This window comes from Oryzias latipes, chromosome 9, assembly GCF_002234675.1.
Source record: "Oryzias latipes chromosome 9, ASM223467v1".
NCBI classification, from domain to species: Eukaryota; Metazoa; Chordata; class Actinopteri; order Beloniformes; family Adrianichthyidae; genus Oryzias; species Oryzias latipes.
The window spans coordinates 29,156,523-29,178,944 of NC_019867.2; the positions used below are offsets into that span (position 1 = coordinate 29,156,523).

At 41.9% G+C, this 22,422-nt stretch overlaps 1 protein-coding gene across 2 annotated transcripts; it reads left to right on the top strand.

Annotated features, from left to right (window-relative positions):
* Positions 1-2,224: 2,224 nt before the first annotated feature.
* LOC101163013 (interleukin-12 receptor subunit beta-2) lies at positions 2,225-21,638 on the top strand. Of its 2 annotated transcripts, XM_011479669.3 has the most exons (16): positions 2,225-2,898; positions 3,686-3,790; positions 6,491-6,608; positions 6,693-6,823; positions 6,893-7,023; positions 9,266-9,425; positions 9,742-9,824; positions 10,071-10,272; positions 11,441-11,623; positions 14,033-14,131; positions 14,541-14,681; positions 14,757-14,882; positions 15,303-15,387; positions 16,398-16,479; positions 20,253-21,247; positions 21,455-21,638. In XM_011479669.3, exons 1-15 carry the CDS (start codon positions 2,826-2,828, stop codon positions 20,655-20,657), a joined length of 2,124 nt encoding a protein of 707 aa, XP_011477971.1. In that variant the 5' UTR covers positions 2,225-2,825; the 3' UTR covers positions 20,658-21,247; positions 21,455-21,638. The 2 variants fall into 2 exon arrangements, with proteins under 2 accessions (XP_011477971.1, XP_023814574.1); XM_023958806.1 differs by lacking the exons at positions 20,253-21,247; positions 21,455-21,638 and adding an exon at positions 20,007-20,055.
* The last annotated feature ends 784 nt before the right edge of the window (positions 21,639-22,422 follow it).

A 22,422-nucleotide genomic window follows, 5' to 3' on the forward strand; every position in this document is an offset into this window, starting at 1 on the left:
GCTTTGGAAGAAAAATGTAAAGATTAAAAGAGATTTTGGTATATGCTCGTTTGTTTTTCTTTATTTACGTGTAACACAAAACAATCATGACATCCAAAACTGAAAAAGTTGACTCCAAGCTAGAGTCCTGGCTGGACCAGCGCATGATCTCTGAGGAGCTGGGGAGGGAACGGTTTGGACAACACAGCTGCAGATTCAGGACAGCTTTTTCATGTAACATCAGCAGCTCCTGATGGACCTTCAGCTCGTGTGGAAGGAGGCAGAGGTGTCCTCAAAGCTAAAGCAAAATAAAAGAAGACATTTTGTTCCTGCTTAGTGGAACTAAATCTGGATTCCAGAACCTCATTCAGAAAGGACGGTATGCACAAAAAAAGGTGGGAAACGGGACTTTATCAGTGTCTTTAGGAGCATTTTTTTTTGCAAGCGTTGGTATAAATATGTGGAATTTCCTGCTGCCACGAAACCTTAAAGTAACCACTGCAACGTTTACCTGCAGCAAAACAAAAATCACAGCATTTGCAATCTTTAGAGAGATGCCTTAGCAAAAAGTTGAAGTTTTTTTCCAAGTATCATTGAATGTAAGTATATGTGGAGTGTAGGAAGAACGTTAACTGAATCTTCTAAATGGGAACATTTTAAGTTTATAATCTGCACAGGGCTGGACAGTGTTTCGTCCTCACATGGTTCAAATCCCAGCTGGGTCCTTTCTGCATTGAGTTTGCACGTTCTGCGCGTGCACGTGTGGGCTTTCTGCAGGCACTCTGGCTTCCTCCCACATAGCTTTCTTCCTCAGAGTTCATTGGTTTCTCCAAAGTGTCTCTAGGTGTGCATGTGGGAGGGATTGTGTGCCCTGCAACAGACTGCTAATCTGCACACCGTGCCTTTGCCTATCAGTGGATGGAATAGGCTCAAATTCCTGCAGTGTAAATACCATCTTTGGTATGACCTGAGGACCAAGTGCCTAAAAACTTCAAGGTTACTATGAGCACATGTTGAATGACTGAGTTTCCTGTAAAGGATGTTTCCTGACTTTTGCAAATATTTTTAGGGTGCGTTCAGACTGGGAAGTTTGATTCAGATCAGGGTTTGTGGGTGAACTGAAGGGCGGAAGTGAAGCAGTTTGAGTAAACGACGTCAGTCCATAGAAGTGAAAAAAAAATCGAAAGAGAGAAAGAAAAAGTTGTGACATGTTTACTCAGAATTTCTAACGGAGTAAAAGTGATGCAGTAAGAAAACGTAGCCATAGATAATAGCTTTTCCCAATTTGAAATTAGTCAGGCTGGTTGAATTTTCTTCTTTTTTTCTTGGTTTGGTTGAACAATAAGTTGTAGACAATGTGGTTTACTGTGTGTGAACCACACTGTTCTTCGTAAAACTCCTGAATATATATTTCTGCAGCCTCACATTTCTTATATGTCTACAATTAAATAATACATTTATATAATAGTATATATAATAGTATTCATGCTACTCCTCTTTAAGGATTGAAAACGATATAATTATGCAAAAACTGTGCAGTTTGTCAAGCATAAACAAAGATTTCTTGAAGCTGACCACCACTTCTCAGTCTCTTGATGACTTTCTTCTTTTTTTTCTTGTCACACTTGAGCCCATGTCCTAAATAACAGTTAAAAGATGAACATTTGGAGTTTGAGAGGAAATCAGACACACAAGCAGTATTTCTTATCTACAATTCATCAGGTTTCCTGTGTTTTGCCTAGAATGACTTCCTGTCCAAAACGTGTCCAACTGGAGGCAGCAAGAAGCACAAAGAGGAAGCAGAACTTCCTCAACTTTATTGAAGAGAGAGTTCCAGGTAGAACAGAAAGTTTTGCTTTTTAATAAAAAAAAATATATAAAAACTTCAGTTTTTTACTTTTCATTTGTTTTGGTGCAGTTAATATAATTTTCAACACCATTTTGACCATCTGCCTTTTCAACAAGTTAAATCTAGTGTAATTTAAAAAAAGCTGACATCTTTAGAGGGAAAAATTCCTGATAAATAAACCTACAGCAGCTTTTTGTTTCCATGAAATATACCTAGCTTGACGAAGAATTTGTGCAGCTGCTCCACGAGTAAGGAAGCTGCGGAGATGATGCTCCAAACCTCACTATGCGATGAAGATGAGAGGAAAGGACAAACACTGCATATCCTGAGACACAGCAGAGCGGACGGCATCATCACACATGGACCTCGCTTTTTCAACAGTTTCTTCCTGCCACAGTCAGACTGATGGCAAAAAAACAAAACAATAACTGAAATGTGACCAAAACTACGTCACTGCAAATTAACATGCAATACAACCTTTGAAATCGGCAAATGTGCAATATTATGTCTCTCTTATTATTTTTGCACTGTTTCTAGCTCTCTGTGTACCAACTCACATCTTTTTTGTACTTAACAGTATTAATATTATTATTTTCTGGTGTATTATAGACTTCTCTATCCATGTCCTGCGATTCTTCTTTCTTTTCCCTAATCTAAACCGTGACTCTGAGAGTTTTGCACAAGAATTCCAATTTGTTTCAATGTAAGTTGACGCCTACATGTTACTAAAACGTCTGGTTGAGGACTTCCCGAGCTGCTTGCATCATCTCATCTACTTTCATGACAAACAAAACTGCCGCCCTGAAATAGATGAATACGTAGCATAAAGCTGAAGCTCAATTGGGTTCAAATTAAATGTTGACTGCAGGACTGCAGTAACCTCCTGTGCAGCCGCACTCTGTCCTCCTCTCTCACAGTTTCATCATCCGTCCTGCAGGTCTGCCCCCCCCCTGCCGCTCTGGCTGACCTGCCTGCTTGCTCCAGGTTGCTGGTTCAAATGGACCTTGGTGCCGCTCAGCTGTTCTGTGTCGCCTGGTTCCTGGAGAGCGTCCTGGCCCTGGTGTGTGTCGGTGAGTTTCCCCGTCAGACGGGATCACAACAAGGTTTTTTTTTTTTCTTTCTGCCCAGCAGCTGATCTTTGAACATCAACTGTCTGTCAGCCGTCAGCTCAAAGTCTGACGCTGGCCTCACTGTTTACCCGTTTGTGGTGACTGCTGATCATGACGGCTGCTCCTGAAACCACTGCAGCTGCTCTTCTTCTAAGGAAACCAGACTCATTTCAGCACTTCCAACTGGGGTTCACAATAAGAGTTTTGAGGAAAAAAACAGAATTTTTATTTCATGTGAATGTGGAAAATGTATTTCAACAGCAGAGACAGGAATAATTCATAGATAAACAAAGGAAATTAAAAGAAAAAAAGTTTAAATGTTTGAATAAATTAAAACAAATTGGGCTGAACTTTAGGTTTTTAGTTTTATAGGTGAATTCAATTTCAATTATTTTGAAATTACAGTATAAATATGTTTAATGTGATAAAAAGAATCAGAGACAAATGAAAACAACCTAAAATTTTTTAAAGAACTGCTTAAGTTTCTTTTAAAAACAGTTTCATACAAGCTGATTTGTTCCGATGAAAATTGCCTTAACAGAAAAATCATTCTAAAAGATCAAACAGGTTGATCTCACAATAATAGCTGTTATTGGTCACGGCTGAAATGCTATAAGATGAAAAAAGGAGCAGAAAAGTCTTTTGGACTTTTTACTTTGTGAGGTTGGTTCTGTTTCCGATTCACCGACCCGTTCAAAACTCAGGGTTTGTGGGTCTCAGTGTTGCTTTGTGTTCTTTTGTGCACCAGGAGTGACGGTGACACACAAGGAGCTGAAACTGTGTGAGGAAGATGAGCGAGTGTGCGTCAGCGACCTCAGGGACTGTGGAGCGCACCCACCTCCATCCCTGCAGCGTGAGGACTCACAAACACATTTCTTTCTTTTGAAAAGCACAGGAAGGCTGGTAGAACCAGGAAATCGACAGTGTTTTTGCCCCACAGACACTAAAAGACTTAAGCCTGTTTCCATGACCACAACAATCTGAAGTAATCAGATTCCTTTCCTAGTAACCAAAGAACCCAGTTTACATGTTTTACTGCAGATTTCTTTCAGGTTTTATTGTCTGTCTGTGAAGCTTTGAGATCCACAAAATTACACAAAACAAGAGGTTTCATGAATGTAAAGTGTTTTTATTGAGATAATTTGTGTAATGAAAACCATCCAACCACTTTCCTTTGTTTTTATTCTGGACAAGTGGACTCCCGTTTGACTCGAGCCTTCTCCGCTCTTCCATAGCGTGTTTCCAGTCCAGATGAAGTATGGACTGATACAAATTTGGAGCCACAGACTGAAGGATGGGAGACTTTTACAGATTCTAAAGTCTTTTGCATACAAAGACATTTTAGACAAATCCATGCTCCCGCTTTTGTGGGAACCGGTTCCGGAGCGCTCCTTCCCGTTCCAGCATGACTGAGCCCCAGAGAAAAATGCAGGTCCTTAATCGTGTAAAGCCCACAAGGAATTGACAGAAAATGTCATTATTTTGTGGGACTGAGATATTTTTAAGCCCTTTTAAGAAATCCACATAAAAAATGAATATTGTTGTTTGATAATATTAACAAATGAATGAAGTTTTTGCTCACAACAGTGTTTACATCAGACGCAAAAATATTGACATTAAGCACCTTATTTACCCACTGTCTCAGATTTGATCCTCACATTTTTAACATGATGTAACTGTATTATACAGAATTATTTATAAGTACATTTGGCATTCTATTAATACAGCAAGTAGTCGTTCAAAAAACAAAACAAAACAATAGATGAGTTATTCTCCCTATAAAGGTCAGAAAATTAGGAAAACTTTTTCCCCCGCCAAAAGTGTTAGAGAGTTCATGGACGCAGCCATTTTGAAATGAGCAGGAAAAGCTCTTCCACTGCCCCTAGAGCAGGGGTCGGGAACCTTTTTGGCCAAGAGAGCCATAAATGCCACATATTTTGAAATGTAATTTCGAAAGAGCCATACAATAATGTAGTGTCCCTTTCCCACACTGAGGCACGGAGACTTAACCTCTTTTAAAGTTCTTTATTCCGATTACTGCAGACCGCAACAAACGCCGAACAATTAATTCAGCAACTCCCGAATCTCTCCCGCCGAGACGAGTGCGCTTCTCCCAACTTTATATTCCCCTGCTCCCGCTCCGCCCTCCCATTTCCCTTATTCGGCCCATAGCTGAACCCCATTGGTCCAAACTACCTAACAACAGGCTGAGCGACAGAACTGAGGGCCAATCAGATCTCTGCTTGACGCGTTCAATGAACTCCAGAACTTTTAACGCGGCCCAACAGCCAAGTTAAACTCAGTCCGCAACAATATGTTTAAAACTAAATATACAAATGAATGTGTGCATTTGATTTAATTTCAACATTTTTAAAGTACAATAAGTCTGTGGATTCTTTTTAATAACATCGTTATTCTGTTGCTAATAAATGATGAGTATTTCTCGTGGTAGTTTTGCTGATGGTCTAGTCTGGTTGATACGTGGTGAGTTTCTGCTTCATGCAGGCGTTGAGACTTTAAACGTGATCGTAGGTCTGAATGTTCTGTAGATGTGACAAAGACTGATCACATGCAGACGGGGAGCCAAACACACACTCACGCTGCAGTGAGTGACAGGCAGCGGGTTTTACGTTTTTATAATCCCTGCGCGATTCACCTGCTGTCCCCACAACACCTCAGCCTCACCCTCTGCTTTCTCCCTCACACATCCCGTCCCCGCATCTGCACGCTCTTTCTCAGAGACGGGAGCGCGTAGTTTTAGGCACGTCAATTCACAAGTTTCCAGCTGGTACAAACTCTGTGAAATAATAGATAATAGTAAACTGATAGCGCTGGCGCAGATTTCTCTCTCTAAGCACCGCTACTACTGCGCGCCTCTGGCATCGCATCGCGCCCGAGAAGGACTGGTCTAATGAAAAAAAAAAAACTATAATTAAAGATTTGTCTGCGAGCCACATGTGACCATCAAAAGAGCCATATATGGCTCGCGAGCCATAGGTTCCCGACCCCTGCCCTAGAGGAATGATGATGAACTGCAGAGCAGAAAACATGGAGCAAGTTCTACGAAATGGGTTTGTAAGGAATGTTTGGATCATGCTAATGAGGGGTCTCCTCATTAAGGTATTTAATACCTGTATTAAATATGACACCAATGGTTATATGGGGTTATGAGAGGCAGGCCTTGTCATCCAACCACAGCCACTGCACTCACAAATGTGCCTCTGGATTATCAGACCACCCTGTAAAGAGTGGGTAGACTGACTCAAAACTGGCACAAAACAGCAAAATGGGTCAAATAAACATGGTTCTTGACAACAACAAAAAATACACAAAGAATTCTGTTCTTTTTTTTTAAGATCTAACTTTCATCAGTTGGGAGTTCAAATCCCAGGCTCTGTGAGCCAGTGTGCTGACCTTCTCTGTCCTTGTAATTGGCCTTTGTACAAACAGAGGCCTGTAGAGTGGGAGCTGCTGATTTCACATGAATGAGTTTAATCTCTGTGGACGGAGGAATTCCAGATCATTTGAAGACTTTTGTCTTTTGTCTCTGCAGAGAACCTGAACATGTCCTGTTACTACCAGCAGTCTGCAGACGATACCAGTTCCATAAGCTGTGAGTGGAGTGAGGAGCTGGGCTCTCACAGCTCTGACGTCTCTCTGACCTTCAGCAGGTGAACTCAGGCTGACAGTGGAGGTCATGGTTCTAGTTTTGGACATCTTCAGAGATCTTTTGTTTGGCTGTTGTTCTTCATCAGACGGAACAAAGTCATATCGTGTCAGGGCATCTTCAACCCACTGGCTGTCTTCAGCGTCACGGCTAGGATAAAGAACCCGCTGACCGGGACAGAGATCTGGTCTCGGCCTCAGACTGTGTCTCACCCTAAAGGTTAGAGGCTATGGATCAGCTGCTTCCCGTGGTCCTGTGATGGTCCTTCATGAGCTGCTGTGTCCTCAGAGAAACCCTTTCCACCTGTGGTAACTGTGCTGGCCTCCACCCACGACTCGCTTGTTGTGTCCTGGAAAAGCAACACATATGGGAACTGTCAGCTTCGTCATAGACCCAGCAGGACGCCGGCGTGGACACAGGTTAGCTTCATGGAGACGTTGAACATCGTCATTTTCTGGGGTCTTCTGCGGTCCATTTGGACCACGTTTTGACACACAGGTCGTCCAGATGTCTCCTGCTTGTGGTCAGCGACACACTTTAGCATCCAACACTGCCTCACTTTCTGCTCACTCTTGTGTGCGAGTGTGTAAAGAAGACTGAAGAGCTTCCTGTTCTGTGGTGATTTGGTATGCTCAGTTAGTTTAGACCTTCAGAGCTGGTCCAGATGTGTTTGGAGATAAAAGTCTTTCTTAGGATTTGCATTGCAGGATGTGCAAAACTACAAAAGTGCATTGAGGAGTATGCAGATGCGTGACACTAATGTATACGTCTTTGGTAGTGTCAAAAATGTGTACCAAAAGTATTTACTGAAAGCAAATATGGACGTAAAAATGAGACACACGCTCAAAATGTTGGATCAGAACACACAGTCCTCTGATTGTGCAACATCTGAGAGACACTTCTACCAACTGAAGTGACTGAGTCACAAATGAGTTTAGGTCCAAACAAAAACAAAATGTTTAATGTCAACCATATCTGTGTGCAAGTAGTATCAAATTAACCAACCAGGTTAAAGGAAACTATAAAATCACTTGTCTTTTCTACTGTCTTGCTGTTGCAATAATCTCTCTTTGAAAAACCTTTATTTCTTTTTAAACCTGTTAGTCAATGAAATACCATTAAAGACATACAGCGCATCGAAATAAAACATTTGTGACCGGAACTTTTTTGTTAGGTCCGGTATATCATTTCTTAATCCAGACCTAGAGGCCAATCAGAATCGAGTATTCCCCCGGACCGTGCTATAACTTGTAATAAAGCACAGAGGAGGTGCTGTGATGGTGCAGCCAACAAAAGGAAGAGTAAAAGTAAAAACCACAAAGTGCTTTGCAAGACACGATTAAAAGCCAATACAAATGTAATAAAACAAATAAATGAAACATCATAGGTAAAATACAATGAAGGTTAAAACACATAAGAGGCAGTCACAAGCAAAGGTTAGCTACAAGGTAAAAGGACAGGCCTCCACAAGTTTTAAATTTGATTCTCAGGACTTTAAAGAGGTTTTGATCCGCGGACCGAAGAGATCCCTTGGAGGTGTAGGGGGTTAACAGGTCAGAAATACATTTGGGAGCTTGTCCTTTTAGGGCATTAAAGTTAAAACTAAGGTTTTAAAATCTATTCCAAATTTGAGTGGTAGTCAGTGTAGTGAGAATAAAACTGGTGTGATGTTCTGTTAAAAGCCTTGCTGCCGCGTTCTGGACACGCTGGAGACTGTCATGGTTTGGGTTTCTTTGTATTGGTTTTTGCTTTTCGTTTTGGTCTCTGACATGTTTGAGTTCTGTTTCCTGTTTTATTTTGAAAGGTTTCCTGTTGTGTCATGTTTTTGAGTTTTACTTCCTTGGTCCCAATCTGCCCTGATCATGTTCACCTGTGTCTTGTCTGTATTTAAGTCTTGTCTCTGCCTTCCTCTTGTGCTGGTCCATTAATGTCATTAATCTCTCTAACGGCTCTTCCCTGACTCCCTTCTGCCATGTTTCCATGTTTATGCCCACAGTGAGTTTTAGTTTAGTGTTCCTGCTCTGCAGCACTTTTTGTTAAGATTAAACTCCTTTGCCCTGGAACCCTGTGCCTCCCGTCTCTGCATTTTGGGTCCTTCATGCTCCCCAGCCCTCCCAACCTGACACAGACGGGCAACAGCAGATCTGTTAAGACAGATAAAAAGAGTTGCACTAATCTAAACGAGAGGAAATAAAAGCATGCATGACCAACTTTAGGTCAAATTTAGAATGAAGAGACTTCAGTTTGGAGATAGATCGTACATGTAAGAAAATATTTTTAACAGAGTGTCTTAGATTGGCGTCCAGGGACACGGGCTGCTCAAAAAAGAAAACAGAGGTTTTTGAATTGTGGTTTGGGGGTGGAGCATAAATAACCAAGGTGTGATGGGGTGTTGGGATTTTCTATTCAGGTGCAATAATCAGAGTTTCAGTTTTCTTTGGCATTTCTTGGTTCAATTGAAGCCATTTATTGGAAACTCAGTCTTGATTCAAAGAAACGGGGTTCAAAAGCTGTGCACCTTTTAAATAACTTGTTAAATGAACAGTAAAGTTGAAGGTTTTGTTGCTTAGATAAGAAGAGAAGTCCCTGATAGTTTTATAACACCCTGAAGAACCTCAAGGCTCTTTAGAAGCTCATGAACTCATCTGTCTTTGTGTCAAGGTTCCAGATTTCTTCTCGATCCATTCGGGCCAGAACCTGAACTTCAGCATCACAGGCCTCTCACCTTTCACAGAGTACAGATGTGCTGTGGCCTGCAGAGGGGACTCCGGCATCTGGAGTGACTGGAGCTCTGACGTCAGAGGAAAGACACTGGACAAAGGTAAAGGATCATCAACACCTGGAGGAGGTGGAATTATCGCAGTGGAGGAACTCCTCCCGCACCGAGGTGACCACAGCACTCCTGGTGGTCACCTATTTGAAGCTGCAGATATTTAAACCTTTTCCTGGGACAGCAGTTATGGTGAAGTAGTTAATAAAAGTTGAGGACAGGCAAAAGGGGATTCTGCAGCTGACAGAAGAGCAGGGAAGCTCTGTTGATACAGTAAAGAGGAAGAGGGGTTCCAATTCCGTTCAGGCTGTCACAAAGAGGGCCCTTTGAGGTTGGCCCGGACCTTTACTTGTCCTCTGCTCAACAGAACCGTCCAGGCTGGCAGAGGTCTGTTACCGTGTGGAGGAAACCACGTCTAGAGAAGCTCTCCGTCTTCATCTGGTCTGGAAGGTAGATGTGAAAATCTCAAGAATTCTTTTTAAAAGCAAACTTTACTCATGTTTTTTCACATCTTCTACACAGCAACAGCAGTGTTGAAAAAAAATTCAGCAGTTTTCGCTTTCTTTTGTTATGTATAGCATTAAAAATGAGTTTAAAAAAAAAGCTACATTTTACGCTTTTTAAGGTTTTAAAATAAACAGTTTATTTTTAGTTTATTTGTATATACTGTCAACAGATCTTGTCTTTTGTTGTCAGGCTGCAAACCCTCAAAAGGGCGAAGGTCGCGTTTTGTGGTATGAGCTGAGCGTGGAGCCGGGCGGAAAAACTCGAAACATCACAGAGACAACAGCACTCCTGGTGGTCAAAGAGGGAAACTACAGCGTCTCTGTTCGTGGCTTCAACACAGCTTGTTCTGGTCCAACAACACATGTGCAGATAGACACACAGAGACGGAGCAGTGAGTGTTAGGGGACGTCACTCCAGACTCTATACTCTCCGGCCACTTTTTAGGCACACCTGTTCAGCTTTGTGTTAACACAAATTTCTAATCAGCCAATCACATGGCAGCACCTCACTGCATTTAGGCGTGTAGACTGCAGTTCAAACCAGCATCAGAACAGGGAAGAAAGGTGATTGAAGTGACTCTGAACGTGGCATGGTTGTTGGTGCCAGACAGGCTGGTCTGAGTATTTCAGAGACTGTTGATCTACTGGGATTTTCACCCACAACCATCTCTAGAGTTTACAGAGAATGGTCCAAAAGAGAGAATATCCAGTGAGCAGCAATTCTGTGGACGGAAATGTCTTGAGGTCAGAGGAGAACGATCAGACTGGTTCCAGCTGATAGAAAAACAACAGGACCTTGAAGAACCACTGGTTCCAACCGAGGTCTGCAGAAGAGCATCTCTGAACGCACAACAACACGTCCAACCTGGAGGCAGATGGACTACAGCAGCAGAAGACCACACCGGGTACCACTGCTGTCAGCTAAGAACAGGAACCTGAGACCACAATTCACACAGAATAACCAAAACTGGACCATAGAAGATGGAAAAACGTCTGTTAAAATGTGATTAGTAAAAAATAATATGATAATAATGTGAATTTATCTGAGGAAGAAATGGCACCAGGGCCTTCCTGCATTATTAACGGCTTTGCAGTTCATGTTTCAGTGATTGTTTTGACACAAAGTAGCACAGCTGTCATCAGGGTTGTGCTCACAAACCTTCAGTAAGGGACTTTCGTGATGTCAGACTTGTTTGTGATAATTTGTGATGACGATCATGTTAAGGGTGCGTGTTTTCACTCTTGTAACATCCTGTCAGTGTTTTTAGATTTTCATCTGAGAAGGAAGTTTGGTGACAGGATGTTCAGACAAGACGGCACATCTCTCACATCATCTCTGCTGTCGCTTATCTGAGAAACCAAGTGTGAGGTCCACCAGAAAGGAAAAACTGCAACAAAAACATTTAGTCCTAAATTCCATTCTTACCTCATCTTTTAACTTTATTTTTAACTTAAAACACACTTATGGGACACACTAATGTTTTAACATTTCTCTGAGAAAACATGTGTGACTTAAAACATCTTATAAGAACATTTGAAACGGATGGTTTGTTTCTGCAGATCCCCCCTCTGTCAGGAACCTGTGGGTGATCAGCTGTTATCCAGAGAACCGTACGCTTCAGGTGGAGTGGGAGATCAGCGCTGCAGTGAGCCATGTCATCGTCCAGCTGCGCTCCGACGCCAGTCCGTCCACCAGCCGATGGCTCAGAGTCCACGGGTCCACCACCTCTGCTGGTCTGCCAGGTCTGGGGGTCCATGTTTATTCCAGTCAAAGTCAGGATTACAAAGCTTCACTGTTCAGCTTTCCTTCCAGAGACCAAACCAGAACACGTGGAGCCTTGTACATCCACTTGTGGACCATCCAAATGCTCTCTAGGAGACTTTAGGTCTGCACATGGACTGGCTTTAGCAGGGGGACACGTATGCCACTGCAGGAATTGAGTCCCTGGTGGTGAAGTGTGTTACTGATGGTAGTCTTTGTTACTTTGGTCCCAGCTGACTGCAGGTCATTCACTAGGTCCCCCGTGTGCTTCTGGGATTTTTTACTCACTCTTCTTGTGAACATTTTGACCCCACGGGGTGAGATCTTGCAGGGAGCCCCAGATGGAGGGAGATCATCAGTGGTCTTGTGTGTCTTCCATATCCTTATATTTGCTCCCAGAGTGGATTTCTTCTCACCAAGCTGCTTACCTGTTGCAGATTGCGTCTTCCCAGCCTGGTGCAGGTCCATAATTTGGTTTCTGGTGTCCTTAGACAGCTCTTTGGTTTTGGCCATAGTGGAGTTTGGAATGGGACTGTTTGAGGTTGTGGACAGGTGTCTTTTACATAGATAATGAGTTGAGGACCAGAGGATCCTCTTACAGAAGACGTTAAAGGTCTGTAAGAGCCAGAAATCTAGCTTGTTTGTAGATGACTAAATACTTATTTTCCACCATGATTTACAAATAAATTCTTTAAAAATCAGACAATGGGATTTTTTTTATTTTGTCTCTCATAGTTGAGGTTTACCTAGGATGAAATTTACTCTCATCTTTTTTTAGTGGGTGAACTCGACCCATTGGTGGCTGATAAATTTTTTTTCCCGCCACTGTAGAAAGTTCTTTACATGATGGTTGCAGACGGCTGTTAACATAGTATAAATAGTTACCTTATGACATAAAAAACCCACTCTGATCATGTTTGATGAATTTTCAAAGCGTTCCCAGTGGTCTTTTAATTTTGATTTTCCGTTTTTAGCCAGAATCAAACAGCTCGTGTCGTTTTCTTGAGCATAGTTTCTGCATTTCTTTAGAAATCCACCTCTGAGTTGTTGACTGTTGGTGTGGAGCAGCCGGCCCCCATTTTTCGTCATTTATCTGTTCTCACTTCCTCCTGCTGGGTTACAGCCGCTCACACCCCCATCCTAACACTACTGGCCATAACATAAATATATCTGAGCCACACTGCTTTGAGCCAGATTGCGGCTCAGACGACAAAAACAAAGACGTAGATGGATTATTTGTCTGCAGGCGGATCCATCAGAATGGAGCGGAACAGGGAGCCACGCCAGCTGTGGCTTCTATGTCACGACCACAAGCTTTTTCGAACAGCATTTTTCCGTTTGCTCCCAATTTACAACAGTTTCAAAACAGAAATGCTCAGAAGTACAATTTTAATCTTAATTTTTTCATATGTCCTCCATCAGAAAAATGCCATAAAACAAGTGGAAAACACCAAAGACACCATTTTCATTTTGCGCTGGTTTTTACTCTCAGTGATGCTAAAACTCTCCAAACAGCATTCTTAAAGCTTAGATAAACAAACCTTATCACTTTATAAAGGTAGACATTTATTGTTTTTCATTGGTAAAAAACAATCTGGCTTTAGATGGAAAACTGACCTCCCATGTGCAGACAGACAACTGAACTGCAGACGCAACATCAATAATTATAGGATGTTGTAATAATTAAGTAATGATGTGGAATGGGAAAGGATTAAGCCCCAACTATAAATTCCAGAATGTGATGCAAATCAGGAAGTTCCTCATATGACCACTGGAGGCAGATAGAAGAAGTTCCCATCAATACTTGTGTTAAAAAATCAGATTTTACATCAAACTAGACATATTTGCATCATTTTTTTTTTCAAGGAACTTTCTTGATTTTTTTCATGAATTAATTTTGGGTGGAAATTTTCTTTAAATCTTCTGGGAGGTGGACCCAACAAAGCTTTGACCTTTTACTTTCCAGTTCAGTGTCCGGTGGGATCAGATCTACGTGGAAAAAAACTCGTCAAAATGTTTGGATCATATTAACAATTTCAAAACCAGAGCAAGTAACGTGGAGCTCTACAGGGCTCAATATTTGTTCCAAAACTTTTTATACTAGTGTCAAAAGTTCAATAAAATTGATGACGTTATTAAACTGTTTTGTTTTTTGATGATGCCACAGCTTTAGAATTACTGTTGTGTAAAGTTAAAGTGTTGAAAACTATTAACCAATCATCCATTAATGACAGGAATGCTAAATTGATGGATTTTGGACATTTGAAGGAGGGAAATAATTTGTCACACAAAGTTTGGAGAAATCTGTTGACTGATCATGAACATAAACCTGTTTCTATTACATCTGTGCAGCAGGCAGTCCAGGGTCAGACATGTTAACTTGTTTGCAGACGTTGAAGCTGATGAGTCGTACCAGGTCACCGTGTTCCCCGTCCAGAACCAGCAGTGTGGACCGGCCCGGTCTCTGAGCGCCAGTCTGCCGCATGGAGGTTTAACACAAAAAGATCTGTCTCATTTGCTTGCATAAGAAATTATTCAACTTGATTTGACATGTAGACATTTGTTTGATTAGTAAAACATATTCCTCTGCAGTCATGTACAAAATGTTTAAGTCCAAAACAAAACCACAGTGAAAACAATTCGCAAAAAAAAGAATAATCTTTTGATAGGCAAAAAAATTAAGTTTGCCAGTGGGGTAAGAATTCTTTTTTTAAGAAAAAGTCCTAGTCCCTAAGACATGTTTTCTCAAGCGACGATTGTTTGGCTATTAAAAAACTTTCCTGAAATGCTAATTTTTCTTGATACGTTTGTTTACCTTCTATAAATTCAGTCTCTGCAGTGCATAAAGCAGAGAATCGAGTAGAAACAGGAGACCAACCAGAGTCTGTTTGTTCTCAGCACTGATAGAGGCGGTTGGCCTGAAGGTCCTCAGAGTGACAGAAGCAGAGGTCACCATCAAGTGGGCGTGGCAGCCCAAGTCTGGACCAATCAGAGTGAGCAGATACATGGCGGCACTGCGAGGAGACCCACACAGCAGAGGTACTGTTTCCTCCTGAAGCTGCTCCAGCTTTACATTTGAAAAAAACAAATCACCTGCTTGTTTTTCTTTAAAAGCTTGGAGATTATTTCCGGACGAGAACCAGCACACCTTTGTCAACCTGACCCCCGACACAGAGTACACCGTCCTGCTGCTGGCTGACAGCCGTCCCGTGAGCTATGTGGCTGTGAAAACAGATCTCAGTGGGTTTCTGCTCACACATTCCTCTGTTTTAATGTTTAGGTTTTTTTTAGAAGCTGCAATAGCTTTTGATTTTTTGTAAATAATCTGATTTCTAGGAAAGCTGTTAACATTTAACCCTTGTGCTATCCTAGGCACTCTAACATTGGGAGTGGGGTCATCTAGACCCACTAGACAGTGCTCTGAACCTTTTTTCTTCAATGATTTGTGATCTTCACTGGTGTCCATGGATTACATGAAATCTTTCACCTTTATCATGGTAGGAAGAACATGTCAATGGTCATCTTGACCCCAAAGGATAGCACAAGGGTTAAGCTGAAATTTAAAGCTTCTTGGAGCAAAAGAGCGCCCCCTAGTGGCAGTGTTTTAGTTATACCTGCTCAGCTGAACTTAACCCAACCTTATTCTTCATGAATGTGCAGGTCAGGGGCCGGGCGCCGTGGCGATTGCGACTCCTCTGCTGCTGGCGGTCGCTCTCTTGATCCTGTCCGTTCTGTCCAGGACTGTGTGAGTCAAGCCTTTTTCGGTCTCAAGGATCTAATGTGACATTCGAAATCAAGGAGCAAAACATGTAAACCAAGAACAAAACTTCATTCAGAAAACTTGAAAGTGAAAATTAACTCCAGGTATTCAGGGCCGGCGCTGCTTCATCTCCACCCACCTGTGTAGTTCCAGCTTCTGACTGGCTGGACATACCTGAAATTGGAGGTTAAGACAGGATATCTGAAAACAAAACAGGAACGTGGCGCCCAAATATGGAAGACGTTCATTTAGAGTTTACACTTTTAAACAATTTTCTACTTTTCACTTCCTTTCAGACAATTTCTTTTTACTTGTCTTGTCCAGCATCTGAGCAAACAGATCAGAGCTGAAGGCCTCATGTGTTGGACACATTTTACTGTTACAATAGCGGATTGTGAATCTTTGGACACATCAGGTGTACAAACCCATGTTGTATATAAAGTCAATATTTTCCTATTTAACTCATTTTCAGACAACTCTTCATAAAAAAATATGTATTCTAGTATTTTGGAAATAATCTGTGCTAAGGAGGCACCAAAACCCAATATAGAAACATTTTTAGAGATGTGATGGCCAACGCAATGAGGATATTTAGTATTTCAACCTTTTTTTTGTTTTCTTTAAAATATCCCTGCAAGGTGAACATTTGACTCTCCCTTCAGCCTTTGAAACATCATAAATTTGAGCTTTGTTGTCCTCCTCTGACTCTTCCAAACATCTACGCGGCTGACGACCTGCAGGTCGCAGCAGGCGCTCTGACATCATGACTGTGAGCGTTAGTATTAACCTGAACTTTGGGGCAGGAACACGGTCTTCAAACACAGACGTTTGACTCTGTCCTTCAAGGACACAATGAATGGACTTTTTTTTCTCCAGATCAGGTTTTTATTTAGAAGCTTCAAGAAAATGAATTCATTTCATCCACCAAATTATCATTGTAAAGTTCTTGGTTTTAAACTCATGAAGCTATCTGGATCGTTTTCATCTGTGTGCAGGTTCAGGTCCCTCTGCTTCCCGCCTGTGTCGAGCCCTCGAGGAAGCACAGCCGGCCTCTGGCTGATGAACTCAGACCGGCAGGTAAGCGGACTTTACCGCCAATGCCAGACTTTGTGGTAGTTTTTCACCCTTTTGTTTTTCAACATTTCCATATCTGTTTATTGAACTCTTTAACATTTATTTTCCATCCATCTTCTAAATCCACTTTCAGGGTCACAGGGTTGCTGGGACCTATCCCAGCCTAAACAGAACTGCCATAAATGTCCACAAAGGATTAATACGACACCTTTAACATCAAATGAGTCATTTTAAACATCAAACTTGAATAGTTTTTCTTCAACAGTTGTTGCATTCAGGGATGGAAACACCTGCATTTACCTGTAATGTGACAGAAGTTAGCAACTCTCGCTGTAGCTTCCTCACACTGATAAATACGCTTTTATCTCGTTATGTTGCATTCGTGGCTTTGTTCGTGTTCGTTTAGGGAAAAGTTAGCATTTTGAGTTCATTTTTTAGGCTGTCTACACACTACATACATATTGCTCATGTTGCATGTATGAAAATTAGTCATACGTGAATATACGTGGAAAAAGTGAGAAAAGTTGTGGTCTTTATGTGAACTTTTCACAGATGTATGACGAATGAACCACCTTAAAACCACAGAAGTTCGAATAAAACACGCAAAGAGCACGTAGAATCAACATAGAACATGAAGCTGGAATGGAGATTGGAAAGAATTTTTTCAGATTGCAGTTACCAAAACTCTCCAAAATCTCCAATGTGACCAAATAAATAGTTTAAAACAATCACAATGAACATGCTATTGCCAAACAAACAATGAAAACAGCCACAAATGAATAAAACACACATCCAACAAGTTTTAAAGTAGCAAAAAAAGACTGAAACCAGGCTTTTTGAATCAAAGTACAGCAGAAGATGACTGAGCAGCTTAAACCAAACTCAAACTGCGACTGCGCTAACGACACAAACAAACATGGAAATTCACAGTAGAGTCCTAAATGATACCAAGTGAACACAAAAAAACAAAACAACGTACCGCCAGAGCAGAAACACCAAGTAGAATTCATTTACATAACAAAATAGACAAATGCACGCCTGAGACAAAAAAACAAGGTTGTATGAGGTCCTAAAAAGTTCTTCAGGACTGTTTGGTTCTGTTCCTTTATCCCTTGTGCTATCTTAGATGACCCCACCCTTAAGGCCCGTTCACACCGGGACGAATTTCGCCGGCGAAGTTTAACGCCTCGTGACTAAACAAAGGGCACCAATGAGAGTGTGCACACCGACGCGAAAAAATGTTACGCGTCAAAGCGTCAAAAAAAACAAAACGCCTCGGGTTCATTTTTTTTTTTGACGCCTCGCGTCGAAATCTATTCGACCAATGAAAATGGTGCTTTTGCACACGTGTCTGGAGCTTCTGAAGTTACAGTAAAAAACAACTTGGGGGCGCTCAAACACAAAACTGCCTTGCTAAGCACACATACCAGCGAAAAAGATTATAATAATGACGGACATTCTAAAATATCCCCGAACCAAGCACCAGTTGGAGCTACTGGTGCTTGAAATATTCATGTTTTCTTTGTATTATTCTGACAAGTGCGTAAATACTTGCTCTCTTCTTCTGAGTGAAAAGCGACTTTAAGAAGCGTAAAGTTGCACAGCGCCACCTTGTGTACAGGAGTATTTCTGTTTTACATTAAGCGCCATCTAATGTCAGGGAATGAAATTGCATGTTCGCTCGGCTCATCGCCTGGGTGTGAACACAAAAGACGTGGCGAAAAACGCTGGCGAATAACGCCTGGCGAATATTCGTCCCAGTGTGTACCGGCCTTTAAGGCCTGTTCACACTGGGATGAATTTCGCGCGCGATATTCGCCGACGTTTAACGCCTCGTGACTAAACAAAGGGCACCAATGTGAGTGTGCACACCGACGCGAAAAACGCCACGCGTAAAAGCGTCATTTTTTAAAAAGCGCCTCGGGTTCGTTTTTTTGGTTTGACAAACCGCGTCAAAAACTATACGGCCAATGAGAATGGCGCTTTTGCACACGTGTCTGGAGCTTCTGAAGTTACAGTAAAACACAACTTGGGGGCGCTCAAACACAAAACTGCCTTGCTGAGCACACATACCAGCGAAGGAGATAGACGCCAAGTAGCGTCTACACTGCCGCAAAGAAATAAGACGAAGAAGATGCACTCACTGACGGACATTCTAAAATATCCCCGAAAACGCTCAGGATACATTTTCAGCTCTTGTACCAGTCGATAAAACTCCCCATGTTCTTCTCTTCTCGTAACTATGGGATGTACCCAAAATCGACGTCTTTTCCGGCATCTTTCATCATTCAACAGAACAATAATTTCTTCATCGCTGGAACTGGAGCTACTGGTGCTTGAAATATTCATGTTTTCTTTGTTTGATTCTGACAAGTGTGTAAATACTTGCTCTCTTCTTCTGAGTGAAAAGCGACTTTAAGAAGCGTAAAGTTGCGCAGCGCCAGGAGTATTTCTGTTTTACATTAAGCGCCATCAGGGAATAAAATTGCATGTTCGCTCGGCTCATCGTCAGCGAAAATCGCCTGGGTGTGAACACAAAAAATGTGTTGAAAAATGCTGACGAATAACGCCTGACGAATATTCGTCCTGGTGTGTACGGGCCTTTACACTGACGTGTTCTCCCTACCATGACAAAGGTGGATAAAGGTGGAAAGATTTCATGTAATCCATGGACACCAGTGAAGATCACAAATCATTGAAGAAAAAAGGTTCAGAGCTCTGTCTAGTGGGTCTAGATGACCCAACTCCCAATGTTAAAGTGCCTAGGATAGCACAAGGGTTAAAAGTGAACTCTAATGTCTGAGAGTAAATGCGAGCAGAGATCCAGAGACAGGAGGAAGGATTTGGCGAGACATTTACAAGTTACAGCATTTAAAGACCCACTCCGAGGAAAAGGATGTTTTTGACATGTTCTGCTTTTTTCTGATGAAGGACAAACATAAAGAAACTTGAGCCTAAAAATGGATTTCTGAGTATTTCTTTATTCAGATTGTTGAGAAAAAAAAGTGTTGAAAAAGAGCTTATTTGGATGGATGGGTCACAAGCTCCGTGCTCCGCTCCATTCTGATGCATTCACTGTCAGACAAATAGATCCGTGTACGTCTTTGTTTTCCTCGTCTGACCTGGAATCTCCATCTAAACTTGGTTTCAGAGGCTATAAGCTAGCGCGAGAGCGTGTAAACAGATGGATGACGGAAAGTGTGGGCAGGCTTACTCCCTGCTGATAGTCCCGCTAACAACTCAGAGGCAAATGACTCCTGAACTACTGCTGTCCTAAAAAAAGACACAGGTTGTTGTTTTTTTGGCTAAAAACGTCATTATTGTTATTACAGGTCACTTTTATTTTAGCAGGAAGTCCCTTAAGATGAAATCTCTTTTTTTTAAGGGTTCCTGGCCAAGAGACATTGGCACACACAAAAAACAAGCATAAAAAAAAGAAAATAAAACTGTAAAAGGATTTTCTGTACAACATGTGCACTCTTCTGTCCCACACTCAGAGATGCTTTGTTGTATCCCTTGTGCTATCTTAGATGACCCCACCCTTCCATTGACGTGTTCTCCCTACCAGGACAAAGGTGGATAAAGGTGGAAAGATTTCATGTAACCCATGGACACCAGTGAAGATCACAAATCATTGAAGAAAAAAGGTTCAGTGCACTGTCTAGTGGGTCTAGATGACCCAACTCCCAATGTTAAAGTGCCTAGGATAGCACAAGGGTTACAAAAATCAAAGTCCATTAGCAGTTAGATGGTTCCGTTCTGTTTTCGTCCAACAGATGTTCACTGGGAGCATCCTGGACACTGCAGACTTCCAGGTGACGGAAGCTCTTGCAGAGAAGACGCTGTTTTCTGTTGACCTGAGCGTACATCGACCCTCTGAAGAAGCCCTGGATGAAGACTTCTCTCCAGCGGCGGTCAGCAGCCGCCATGACCAGCTGCCGGCGCTCTCACTGTTTGCTGCGCAGATCACAGATGAGACTGCCGAGCATCTCCATCAGCGTGAATATGACCTCTGTCGGTCTCAGGAAGACGAAGAGGGTTGTCCGTTTCGTGAACTCCTGCTTGATGGATTCTGCGGTGGCCTGATGACGGAGACTCTGGGAGGACAGAGCTGCTCTCCTCTCATGTGTGAGACGGAGTATCTGTCCAACAGCTGCTTCCAGGTGGAAACGGAAGATTAGAGCGACCAGAGCGACTGCTCAGGGGAGCCAGTGGAGACCCCTCCTCCCCCAAATACACCCTGTGATGCTGCTTTCCAGAACAAGTCAGGAAGATGAACTGAAAACACATGTGAAGCAGCTTCTAGATGTTACCGTCATGATGGTAGTTTTATCTACATTTTTCTGATAGCAATGTGCAGCAAAAATGGATTATTTAGCATAAAAAGGCTATCATATTATTTTAGAAATTACAGCTATGCTTAATTTGATCAGATAATGTACCCACTTCTGTGGAACCTGCAGGAAAATACCAGGATGCTAACATTTTTCCAAAGAAGATGGAACATTTTTATTTTTATGAATAAACATGTTTTCTGGTTTCATAAAACACGTTTGATGCAAGGCAGCTGGTCTTTTGAGAATGTGAAGAGGTTAGAGGTCATTTTGGATATGACTCCCACTGTTGTACAGCAGGCGACTGGCATTTCATTGCATTCTGTTTCCATGGAATCAAATCCCATTTAGAGTTGTACAGGCTACACTGTGTTTTACCTAGGTTAACATTTTTCAAGCACAATGAGAAGAGATTTACGAGGAAAACATTCACATGAGTTTAACCCGTGCTATCTTAGATGACCCCCCCCTTACATTGACGTGTTCTCCCTACCATGACAAAGGTGGATAAAGGTGGAAAGATTTCATGTAATCCATGGACACCAGTGAAGATCACAAATCATTGAAGAAAAAAGGTTCAGAGCTCTGTCTAGTGGGTCTAGATGACCCAACTCCCAATGTTAAAGTGCCTAGGATAGCACAAGGGTTAAAAGTGAACTCTAATGTCTGAGAGTAAATGCGAGCAGAGATCCAGAGACAGGAGTAGGGATTTGGCGAGACATTTACAAGTTACAGCATTTAAAGACCCACTCCGAGGAAAAGGATGTTTTTGACATGTTCTGCTTTTTTCTGATGAAGGACAAACATAAAGAAACTTAAGCCTAAAAATGGATTTTTTGAGTATTTCTTTATTCAGATTGTTGAGACATAAAAGTGTTGGTTGAAAAAGAGCTTATTTGGATGGATGGGTCACAAGCTCCGTGCTCCGCTCCATTCTGATGCATTCACTGTCAGACAAATAGATCCGTGTACGTCTTTGTTTTCCTCGTCTGACCTGGAATCTCCATCTAAACTTGGTTTCAGAGGCTATAAGCTAGCGCGAGAGCGTGTAAACAGATGGATGACGGAAAGTGTGGGCAGGCTTACTCCCTGCTGATAGTCCCGCTAACAACTCAGAGGCAAATGACTCCTGAACTACTGCTGTCCTAAAAAAAGACACAGGTTGTTGTTTTTTTGGCTAAAAACGTCATTATTGTTATTACAGGTCACTTTTATTTTAGCAGGATGTCCCTTAAGATGAAATCTCTTTTTTTTTAAGGGACCTGGCCAAGAGACATTGGCACACACAAAAAACAAGCATAAAAAAAGAAAATAAAAGAACTGTAAAAGGATCTTCTGTACAACATGTGCACTCTTCTGTCCCACACTCAGAGATGCTTTGTTGTATCCCTTGTGCTATCTTAGATGACCCCACCCTTCCATTGACGTGTTCTTCCTACCATGACAAAGGTGGATAAAGGTGGAAAGATTTCATGTAATCCATAGACACCAGTGAAGATCACAAATCATTGAAGAAAAAAGGTTCAGAGCACTGTCTAGTGGGTCTAGATGACCCAACTCCCAATGTTAAAGTGCCTAGGATAGCACAAGGGTGCCACATAAAATGATAATT